Raw genomic sequence first — 12,451 nt, 5'->3', positions numbered from 1 at the left:
TGGTGCGCTGACGCCTTAAGAAAGTTGCCAGCCACGCTTCGCTGTCTGCGCTTCGTCTTCATCAACACAATCACTGTCAGCCAAACCAGTGACAGGTCGACAGACTGCAAGGAAGACAAACTTGGAAACTAGGTCATGATGGACTATCAGAGGTGCTGACAGCTCTGTGAAATGAGCAACTACTTAGACATGAATACTAATGTTAGCATTAGAAAAAGACCCCAGAGTTAAGTGACTTTTAAAAACACAGACCACCAGATAAAGGGTAAATAAATAATAAATATTGTGATAAAAATATATGTATTTGTAGGGACTGGTGACGAGTCATAATTTACAATGAACAAAATGGCCTACAGTCCACAAGTTGTTTCATGTTCCAAATACCAATTGCTTTGAATTTTGGGGGAAACAAATGTCGTCTTCCTGTCACCAGTGTCCAACATGAAGCACTAATGCCACATAGTGGAAGACTCTTTCACTTTTTTCTTTTTTACCCGTAACTGTTAACTGTAACTTTTAGAACTACTTACTATAAAATTATTGTATCAGTGAACTAAAAGATACAACCACATGTATTTGTTAACCACATTTGTCTATGTTTGTTAATTAACATGACTATGAAAACTTGAAAAATATTTTATTGTACATTTAGGATAGATAGTGCTTGGTTAATTTAAGATTAATCGTGAGTTAACTATGCAACTGATGCTATTAATTATGATAATTGTAATCTGACAGCCCTAATATATAAAGAGTGCAGTAAATTGATACATGTGTATGTTTGTATGTATGCATTTATACGTCTGCAAGTGTTATGCAGTGGATTGCAGGCATTAATGTAGTTGCATTAGAAAACATTCAATTAGATTTGATTATATCTGCAGAATCCCCAAGATGAATGGAAAAAAAAAAAGCACTACCAGTATGTAGTAATAAAAGCATATTTTCCTTATTTTGGTACACAAAAAAAATATCTTTCAGGTCAAATTTATGAAGGGAAAGAAATTGAATTTACAAAGGATTTCCAAACACAATTAAGAATACTTAGCTGACATTTGAACAACTTTTTGATTGCATCGACCAATTCATGTCTCCTCTGAAATAAAGGTCAGGTCACATGACTTCTGATTTATCAGGTATTGTATTTACCCATTTGACCCTCATCCGGCAATTCATATTCATTTGCTGAATCTCAAAGGTCACCTTCCTGAAACCAAAAGAGGCTTTTGTTTAGCGTTGAGCTCAAGTGCTTTCTCTTATTGAGCCACAACAATTTGAGTAAGGATGGATCATAAGGAAGGAACACCGAATAATAGCCTACATATTTTATTGAAACACTTAATGAGTTTGAGCACATTGAATGACAATGTCATATTTATGTCAAATACTAAGTTATTGTTAATTCCTGTTACGTTCCGTAGGTCCAGAAGGTCTTGGGTTCAGCATTACCTCCAGAGATGTTCCTGTTTCCGGCAGTGCCCCCATTTATGTTAAAAATATTCTCCCCCGGGGAGCCGCTATCCAAGACGGGAGACTAAAAGCTGGAGACCGTCTTCTGGAGGTAGGAATGTCAAAACGGTTTCAGCCCTCCCCTATATATTATTCAGAAGGTACTGTATGTTATTACAAAGATTAAATATGCTTTTATTGGTTTGGATTTGTTCCAAATTGCCATTGGTCTGGTGATCACTCAATCTGACCTCAATGTTTTGTCTGGCCGCCAGTGTGTGTTCATTAATAAGTGTCAGGTTCAGTCCACCTAGAACATTTAATAAATAATAGACAAGGAAAGAAGACAAGAGACTTAGATTATTTTTACCCGTGAGGAGAGCGGACAGAGATGTGCACAGATTACAATCTCCTACCCGTTCTGAGTCATGTCTTGCAATACTATAACATGGGATATCTTATGTACATTTATTCTAACAATAAGTAATACATGTGATGCAGGTTGGTGGAGTCGACTTGAACGGTAAGACCCAAGAAGAGGTGGTGGCCTTGCTCCGAGCTGCACCTATGGGTGGAACCGTCAATCTGTTGGTGAGCCGCGAGGAGGACCCTCTGCTGCCTCGAGAAGTGGTCAGTACCCCGTCAAAATGCTGACTTTCCAAGTTCGCCCACCTACATCACCAAACTAGAAGCATGAGATGCGATGTATAAACACTCAAAACCTGCTGATGTACGGAGAAAACAAACAATCAGGTATACACATAGACACATGCATAGACATAGACACATTCCTACCGCACCACATGCAGCTTCCACACAGGGTGACTTTGGCTGTCACACACCAGATGGTGAGGCGACTGCCCTCGTCCAGTCTGGCCTCTACGGCTCTGACAGCAGGCTCGGTTGTCAGAGCACCTTGGCAGACTAGAGGGCCCTGATGCCACAACCTCACACCCACTCTATACTCAGCCTGGCGTCTGTACTATATCAGTCCCATCGCACAATGTTGTCATTCACTGGTTTATTTAATAAAAAATTAGGAGTGTCAAATTTAAGGCATTATATCGAGTTAAGTCCCTTTGATGCAACATTATTTTTTTTAAACGCTGATTAACGCACCCCTTATTTGGCAAGCCCTATACTTGGGGAATTCCTGTCGCGCAGGGTCACGAATCAGGGACCTGCTGCTTACAGGGCAAGCGCACTTACCACTACACTATTCATTCAGTTGGATACAGCAGCGCAAAGGTTTTACTTGTAGTTTTTCATTTTAGATTAAGACGGCCAATTGTCATTGCATTTAGACATTGCAAATGTGAAGGATTATTGATTGCTTTTAATTCATTTGGACAGAATGTTTATTGATAAAGGTTACTAAGCTACGTTACTAATGAGAATACAAATCTGTATAAAAGCTAACAAAATAAAGACATACAATGTTATACAAAGAAGTGACTAACACAATTTAGCAATAATAAATAATATTAATATATATAATTGTCGTAACTGGGGTCTAGTTGTAATTTACAATGAATAAAATGCTTCATTTTCTAATTAATTTTACTCTTAATTTAAAATGAAAAATGTACTGTTCCTATCACCAACATCCAACATGAAACCCTAATGCCACCTAGTGGCATTTTTTTCTTTTTTTTACCTCAACAGGAATTGATGACTGTTTTACACACATTTGATCTTGTATAGTATATATAACTTCAAATAGCTATAAATTCCTATAAAATAACATGGATGTATGTGTTTGGTTGTGGAATAATTTGCCCGGCCAGCGCTAGGACATTCCCACAAAATCTAATGAAATCATTTCCAGTAGAGCGGAAACTGTTCTAGCTCCAGAGAGGGGGAGACAACTCTTTCCTCACAGGTGTCAGATGTCCCAATGTTTTGGTGCTGATACCTTCGTAACTTCAAGGTAACCAAACCAATTCAGTTTCTGGCCATTCAATGATGTCATCAACGTGCCTGACGTGCAACGTGTCACTTCATAAATCGACTTGGTAGTTTGTCAGTGTGGCTGCTGCGCTTCTCCTAGCTTCTCAGGCATGAACGAATTAGAGAGTAGCCGTCATGGAAGAGACAGTCGAATAATCTCTTTGGTCTTTGTTTTGGTTCAGCCAACTTTTCCAAGATGAGCTCGACTGTGAGTTATATTTTTCATTACTTTCCTCAGGAGATTAGTCTTTTCTTCCGCTCACCCTCCCCGTTATTTATCTTCTCTCTTTCTGTTACACATTCCCCAGCACTGCTTTCACAAATCTCAATAATCCCTACAAGTATGTTCATAAAAATCAGATAAGGAGGCCAAAGCCCTGTCAGTGACAGTTATTGCAAAAAATGGTGGAAAAGCATAGTGGGTAATTGCTATGTGTGTGTGTGAGAAAGCAATTATGTTTCAAACTGTCGCATGTGTTTCATGCCTCACACAGTCACACACTTGTATACATACCTGCTTATGTTAAATGTGAGTGCCAAAAATCTCTTCGTATCATGCTTTGGTTTGTGTATTTTTTTCAGTGTGCCTTAGTTTGCACACTCCGGCGGGATTATCTCACACTCCCAGCATGTTTTGGTTATGACTTCAATTACCATTGGGGGGGGGGGGGGGGACTTATCATCCTAGCACCTAGGGCTAAAGCCAAACTGTGTTCAGGCTAGCTAGCTCCCTAGCAGGTAAACAAGCACCTGGGGAGCTAGCTAGGGAGCCAGCTAGCTAACACCTGGGGCTGAAGCCAAAAGTTTTTACGTTCTGGACATGGATTTGCCAACTCTGCCACAGATTTACAAAAACAGAATCTTTCACCAACCCCAAAAACATCTAAATTCCAACAGATTAGGGAGACCTCAAGAGACCAGAGGAAAGACTAAAGGAAAGAAGGAAGGATAAATGAAGCAGAGTAAGATCCACAAACACCAGCCTCCACTGATTCAGCGACCAGTGGCAGATTTAAAGGTTAATCCGACTGAATAATGACAGACAACAGTATGTGTATAGTCAATGTCAGAATTTTGGATTCTGAAGGCATTGTGCAGATTACAGTTACATGGCAACAAATAGAAGGTGAATACTTATTGGACCCCCCCCCCCCCCCCCCCCCAAAAAAATGCTGAGTCATTCATCCTTGTGCTTTAGACTGCTGTTCCTACTTTACGTCTCTTACATCATTCAATGGCCCATAAGATTTTTTTTTTACATGGTCATTGTCTGAACTGCGGTGAACAAATGGGCTTGACGAGTCTCTGTCCTAAAAGTGTGGTCCACATAAGAGCAATTAAACAGTACATTAAAATCCCCTTTAATGATCATATCACACTTGTCACTGATCCATTAGTGGCTATATCTGCCAGGCAATGAGAATCTTAATTGCGCAATTAATAGCAGCCCGTGATTGATGTGACAGATGAATTTATGGCCTCTGTGAATGCTGCGGATGCGTCAGACAAACGCATGACAGCGATTCTGATCATTATAGCAGGCTAATGGCCCGTTTCACAAGTGCCAACCCTGGTGGTCTGGTTTAAAATCCACCATATTATGGTTTAACAGCTGCACAGTGATTGAGGAAGATTGTCGTAATAAATAATCACAAATTAACCCTGTTTCTCTGAGTCACTTAAATTGCTGTATATAGAAGTCTAGTCCTTTTTATTTTGTAGTTGCTATACAGTTGCTATGGGAGGTATTAGTTTTGTTGTCAAGTTATTTTTATTTTATTAAACCCTAACCCTTTATTTGTCTTATTTTGTGTGACTTCAATTTGAGGTTGTGAGTTCGATCCCATTCCATTGTGACCACATCAAATTTTCCTTGCGCAAGATACTGAACCCTCTTAGTTGCTCCTAATGTATGCTGCGTCATCAGTAGGTGAATGAGTAGTCGAATGTAAAGCGCTTTGAGGGCCTTGTAGGGCGGAAAAGTGCTATACAAACAAAGTATCATTTGCCATTTATTTTATATAGTCATTTTTATTTGCTGCTATACAGTTGCTATGGGAGGTGTTAGTCTTATATTGTCTAGTTGTTTTTATTTTGTAGTTGCTAAACAGTTGCTAGCGAGGAATTTGTCTTATTTTGTCTAGTTATTTTTATTGTTTAGTTCATATACAGTTGCTATGCGAGGTTTTAGTCGTATTTTGTCTAGTCATTTTTATTTTGTATTTGCCAGCTAGTTGCTATGGGAGGTGTTAGCCTTATATTGTCTAGTCATTTTTATTTTGTAGTTTCTATACAGTTGCTAGCGAGAAATTTGTCTTATTTTGTCTAGTCAATTTTTATTTTGTATTTGATATACAATTGCTATTCGATGTTTTAGTCTTAATTTGACTAATCATTTTTATGTTTTAATTGCTATACAGTTGCTAGTGAGGAATTTGTTATGCTATACATTTGCTATGTCCTGTATAATGATAATATTTGATGATGGTGTGTTAGCCACTCTTCATTGTCGAGTATTCTGCCAATTTGGCTTATTATGAGAATTTTGTCAGTTTCTATGCTGTTAGTCACTCTTAGTTTGTCTCGGCGCTCTTATTTGGTCAATATAGGCTTTTATTCTTTCATATACAAATTGTGCCTTCCCCTAGCTCTAGTTTTTGAGTGACACTTTTGTCGGTACGTTGAGGTTCCTTAGCCGAGGTTTCTTATCCTTATTCTCCCACGCAAGCTGTTCTTCCATGTGTTCAAAGTTGCTTCTTAGCATCCAGCCCTGCTCTCTCAATCGAGGTTTCTCCGTCAAGTGTTTTTCTTCGAGGCCATCTGAATCCAGCCCTGCTCTCTGTTGTTACTTTCTATTATTTATTTATTTTTGTATATAAAGACTCTCTGCTTCCCAATTCCCGTGACTTGTTTGCGTTCTCAGCACCTCACGTGACAGTTACATTAGCATCAAATTAAGCATTTTACTTCCTTCTTAATAATTGTGAGTGCTGTTTTTTGTTGTTTTCTCAAGTGTTTTTAATCATCTCTCTGACAAAATTCATCCTCAAGGTTCTACAACTTATGGCTTGTCATATAGAAGCCGGAAGACAAATGATACAGAGATCTATTGACTTAAGTTCACTCATCTTCATTTCATTTTCTCAAGGGCAACTTTAACTTTATCATCCTGGCTGTCATCGAGAGTTTCATTTGCAATTGCATCTGGATTGAAGATGTTGAAAACATCAGGGCAAGTGCACAAATAGGACGATAAAACTAAATTTGGGAATGTGTTTATGACGTTTGAGTGATTCTTTCAATTAAAAAAAAAACCACCAAGCTACATTGTGACTTTAAGAGTACAAGAATGAGATGGTGATATGTGGGACTAACTTGATATAATGCAGTCATCCAACTGCCAACCCCCCCCCCCCCCACATCTTTGGTGTTAATATAATTAGATGAGACTTACTGTGTAACAATGTTTCTTGCTTCAGTGTTCTTGTTAATTAAGTGATAGAGACAGAACATTTATTTTCTCTTCCAGACTGTTGAATAAATCAATGTATTTTAGCTCTGCAAAAACCTTTTGAGAAGGAGACGTCACTTAGTCAAATTACAAAATAACTATAGTTGAAAAAACTGGAAGGCTCTAGAAAGAGAGTTAACTGCATTGAGTAAGGTCATCTTTGACTTGCTGGAGATATTTTAAACAACATGTTTAAATCGACTCACTCGATGAATAACAAAAATACTTTAAAGATGGGGCCTGGTAATAACGATTATGTGTGGTGCCATTTTGGAACTTTTTATTTTTTTAATTTTAATTTTATTTTGCAACCTTGCAACGTTGATACAATTCATTCTGGCAGGCTGTTCAAACATCAATATAACCTTTGAAGGTCAAGCATGATTGAATTTGTCCTTCAATAAGTAAAAATGAAAACTTTTGTTCTACTAAAACTGGCTATTGAGAGTATAATGTTTATAATGAAACAACCAAAGAGAGTTTATTGCCAGAGATTTTAAGCAATAAATGCAGTTTTTTTATTTCAGTTGTTTTTCCCTTTTTAACCTTTGGTTCACCATTGACTATAATCGGGTACATGCAGATACAAATCCAAAGAAAATGCACAAAACCCGTTGAAACGTGGAAAGCAAAGGCAAAGGAGGCTCAGTTTCCTCATTTCAGCATCTGGATTCTAGTCCTTTTATTTTGAGTTGTTGTTTGAAACTTAGAGTTCCGCGAGTCTACCGTACATGCGCGTTTGATAAAACAAAGTAATCGGATTCTTTTTTTTTCCTTTTATTATCTTTGAAGCCTCGCATGATGTTTCTCTTATTATATTGGCAGTTTGATCAAAGTGGAGAGATGCAAAACATGCTTTGTCATAATTAAAGATAATCCTTCCAAGTGCTATTGAAGACAATACCGGCCTGTCTAATGATTTCCGAGCGTGAAGCGTCAGTGCCACCTGTTTTCGTTTAGCACTTTTCAGCAGCTGTTCCTATAATTATGTTTGCTGTCAGTGCAAAGAATGGGAGGCTGCACTGCAGCATAGTCCCATGCTGACAAACAAGGTTGTTAAAGGCCACTTGTGGCGACGGTTACTTTTTCCCCAGATGAGGATTCAATGTGTTTCAACAACACATAATAGGTTGAAGTGTTGTCGGGCATATCATAGCCCTTCTTTCAACCGCTGTTATCTTCAAAAGAGGATCAATTGTTGTACCTTGAAACACCCCGACGCCATCATTTGCTGCCGGTGATCACTCTACATTTCTTGGCCTATCTGTGGCGCAGGGAATTTGGTGCGCTTTTGTGATGGTACGTCGTGTGATTTCTTTATTATTGTAATCCCTTCATAGTATGTCAAGAAGAAAAAAAGAAACGCATCTGTACAATGCAAATTCACATATAAACAAATGCGCCATTCACATATGGTGTTCCACAGGGCTCAATTCTGGGGCCTCTGCTGTTTTCATTGTATCTGCTGACCCATCCAGCCTGATTCGATGAATACGGAAGAGGATTAGGGCAAGTGAAGAGGAAAAAAAGGGTTGGCAGGATTCTCACTTTATTTTCAGAATTCTGACTTTAATCTCAGAATTCTCACTTTGTCACTTTATTCTCAGAATTTTGACTTTAAAGTTAGAATTCTCACTTTAATCTCTGAATTCTGACTTTGTGTGTCAAGTGGAAAGTCAGAAAGTCAGAATTCTGAGAATAAAGTCATAATTCCCACTTTAAAGTCATAATTCTGTGATTAAAGTCAGAATTCTAAGAATAAAGTCTTAATCCTGCCAATCTTTTTTTTTTCTCTTCCCTGGCCCCAATCCTTTTCTGTAGATGAGAAGTCAGCGTAATTAATTAGACATATTTTTTTTGAGTCCTAAACCGCATCCTTGGACATAATTTCAAGATATATAAACAAATTATTAGTCATATTCTTTAAGGTGTGTTTTGTAGCAAGGTTGCTTTCAACCATCTCCTAACAACGTAGCTTGTTGCCTTCATGCTTCTAAAACCTCCACTGCAGCTCAAAAATCTTGGATTTGTTTAGTCTTTTTTTTTTTTGTGCGTAGTATCTCGACCCTTTGTCACAAAATATTACACTGCCTGAAGGAATTTGTGTGACAATACTCATCACACATTTTGCAATTACACCCATGGCTGACTTCTTTTAGCCTCTTTGAATTTATTTCCAATGACCTTTATGTCACCAAATTAGGCCAAGTGTGGAGAGAAGTTTCCAGCAGTGTTAATTGTTTTAGGCATTGAGGTGCAGAGAACTCAGATTTGTGTGTGAAAAGAACTAATTGTGATTCATTTGCCTGTTTCCCTCCTCCAAGTCGCTCCTGCTTCCTCACACCTGTTCCGCGCACCTTCCTTGTTCGCATGCGACGAGTGAAGTCAGGTGGAAACAAAATAAAAAGGCCAATTAAGCAGAGAAAAGAGGTGGGGGTGGTCTTTTTCTAGACTAATGAGCAGCATTTTCTTGTATTTGTCCCGCTTTGTTCACCGAGTTGTATGCCACCTCCCTTAAAAATATGATTTAATAAATAGGTGTCTCTGTCTTAATGTTACTTAGTATGGGATTTAATGTATTCTCTTTGACTGTGAATAAATGATGAAATATGGTTGTTTTTACAGTGATTGGCAGTGGGAGGTAAATCTCTCTCACTAACTATCTATCTCTCTATCTTGCTGTATTTATATTGCTGTGCTAGAATAGTGTAATTGTACATCAGCGACAGTAGGTGACAGTGGTGCTCTCATGGAGGGAGGAAGTAGTATTAGTTTCTCTGCAGAATTCTTGGGGGCGGGGGTGATGACCAAAAATAATAATCAGGGCGTAACAAAAAATAATCGAGAAGGACTGCATTAGCCATTAGCCCTGGGAAATGTTTCTTAAAAACTCATTCATAAAGTTGTATTTTGTTTTAAAGCAATTGTTTCTGTTTTATTATTATTTTGTATTATTTTTTAAATATTTTTTATTCTTATCATTTATCGTTTATCATTTTTTGCTCTTAAGAGATAAAAAATATTATTCGTATTATTCACTTGGTAGGTAACCCTTTTAAAATATACTGTTGAGGACTTTATCTTAACAGAATTTTCTCAATTCACACATTTTAGTTGATGATGAACTTTGATTAGTGTTGTTCGTCTTTGATTTGTGTGATCCGTTTGGTCAAGAGTGAAGACCACCAAACAACTCCATTTAAATGAACACGTCGCCAGCGTAGATTTTCCTGCTTTGTGCTCCTGTCTTTTGAACTACAAATCTGACATTTTGCCAGTGATTGCAACTCTTGCTTCTCCTTGGTATTTAGAAGACAGTCAGTCCTCATTAGTCACTCCATGGCAACAAAGGAATTATGAGCCAGGAACACCGAAACAGCAAAAACATCATCGCAGCAACGCCACAATGTACTTTTAACAGGTACAAATTTAGACTGAACCAAATTAAAGCAATTGTGGAACATTGCACTTAGTTTTATGTGATGTTCCCTGCACAGACTGTCAAACTGGCTTTTTGAGGCAGTAGTATCCAGGTCGGTTTGAGCCGGGTTGAATGCAACAGGCTCTGTCAGGCAGCCTGACATCCTCATTCGAGCCGAGCAGCACTTTTTTTCCTGTCTAATGAAAATGTTTCACTGCTCTTTCATCCCCTGCCTTGGCCTGCTATTCCTGGAACACTGCTCTGAGTGGGCGGTTATTCTGTCATCATTGTGGAGGGAGTGTGCTTTCAAGCACTCACACACCTTAAACTCGCGCGCTAAATCGCAGTGGTTTTATCTCTACAACGTAACTGCTGGATGAAAGTAGATCTTGTCTTCATGTATTTATTAGGTAAATTTAACACGTTATTAGGTACATATTTAATAAACTATTATTATTATTATTATGGTAATATTTATTCACCTAGTAATATAATAATAATAATAATAATTATTATTATTATTACTAGGTGAAGAAATATGTATATAATAATAATTATTATTATTATATTACATCTAGGTGAAGAAATATGTACCTAATAAAGTGTCTTGGTATTTTTTGCCATTAACATTGAAAGTGACATTGGCCGACAAATTCAGTTTAGATTTCTTAAGGCATCTGGAAAGGATCATTGCCTTTTATCTTTTAGGTGGAGAGGGACAGTGGGATTGAATGGATTCCCAAGCTCAGTGGGTCAGATTGTGATCAAAACCAAGCTGGTTGGTAGTACAGATGTGTTCAAAATGAAAGGGGAATAGTGGAACATGAAAATAGCAGAACACAAAAAAAAAGAGGGTGTAGAAGACCTGGTGTACTGGGTGGCGTTCAAAAGAACGTCCACCTGAATGCACTGCTGCATCCTAATAACTCCTTAGCCCATGGAGGAAGGAAAAAAAGACACCTTATGCTGTGTTTTTCCTCTTCCCCGTGCGTAACACTTTATCCAAGCAGCTGTGAGGGGCACACACCTGGCGGCCATCCATCTGGCTGCGTGCGAGAGTGCATGTCTGTGTGCTGATACGAATCCATTTAAATAGGTCTTGCAGTGAGGTCTCTGGGGTTGATTGCGCTCACTGTCATTAATCTTCAAATGGACTTTATCTGGCCCATCACGACATCACCGAACTGCTCTCAAGCTCTCCATCTGCAAACAGGGAACATGGCTCTAAAACACAATGTAGTCTCTGGCTTTAGAGTAAGGCACCCACATAAAGACAACGGGGAAGTTTTTGTCTCGATTTTGTACCTTCCTGACTAAGGATGTCTGATGGCCGACTAGCTTATATCTTACAAGATTGACCTTTGATGTTATCCTTTTGAGCTGAGTTTTTTAAAGAATGAATTTGACCTGATATCAGGGTCCAAAAAGGGTCAGGACAGACAGTCTTAAATCTTAAGTCCTAGATCTTAAGTTTTACATATTAAATGTGCTCAATATTTCCGACCAAAAATCACACACTATATGATATAGAATCCTAATTTTCACATTCAATTTATTTAGATCTACTGAAATTGTTACTAAATTTCTACAGCAACTGGGGGATGATGACCTGGTGTTGACCCCTGACGGCACACGGGAGTTCATGACCTTTGAGATCCCACTCAATGACTCCGGATCAGCGGGCCTAGGGGTCAGCGTCAAAGGTAATCGGTCCAAGGAGAGCCATGCCGACTTGGGCATATTCGTCAAATCCATCATCAATGGAGGTGCCGCTAGCAAGGTAAGTAACACCTTTGCTCTTTCACCTAGCACAGTGGTCCTTAACCTGGGTTTGATCGAATCACAGGGGTTCGGTGAATCAGTCTCAGGGATTCGGTAGAGGTAATAAAAAGAAAAAAAAAAGAAAGTGGTCGGATGAATATGTGCAGTATGAATTCGCATGTATAACGGAATGTATGGTGTTCCACAGGGCTCATTTCTGGGGCCTCTGCTGTTTTCATTGTATCTTCTGGGTTCCACAACACTTTCTGAATTGAAGGTGAAGAGAGCCAGATTAAATGAAAAATGTAACCTAAATTTGGGGGGGGGGAAATAAAAATAAAATTGTATTTTCCAATAAA

At 38.5% G+C, this 12,451-nt stretch overlaps 1 protein-coding gene across 1 annotated transcript in view; it reads left to right on the top strand.

Annotated features, from left to right (window-relative positions):
- The window catches only part of LOC147155715 (partitioning defective 3 homolog), a 262,547-nt gene that overhangs the window by 118,473 nt on the left and 131,623 nt on the right, over positions 1-12,451 (top strand). The window contains exons 11-13 of the mRNA XM_086065957.1: positions 1,422-1,561; positions 1,951-2,079; positions 11,923-12,111. Coding sequence (XP_085922083.1) covers positions 1,422-1,561; positions 1,951-2,079; positions 11,923-12,111 — 458 coding nt within the window. The remainder of the gene's footprint in view (positions 1-1,421; positions 1,562-1,950; positions 2,080-11,922; positions 12,112-12,451) is intronic.

Source organism: Leptonotus elevatus, chromosome 21 (assembly GCF_054856555.1).
Source record: "Leptonotus elevatus isolate MCC_2025b chromosome 21, RoL_Lele_1.0, whole genome shotgun sequence".
In the NCBI taxonomy this organism is placed as follows: Eukaryota; Metazoa; Chordata; class Actinopteri; order Syngnathiformes; family Syngnathidae; genus Leptonotus; species Leptonotus elevatus.
This window is presented reverse-complemented; position numbering and strand designations above follow the sequence as displayed.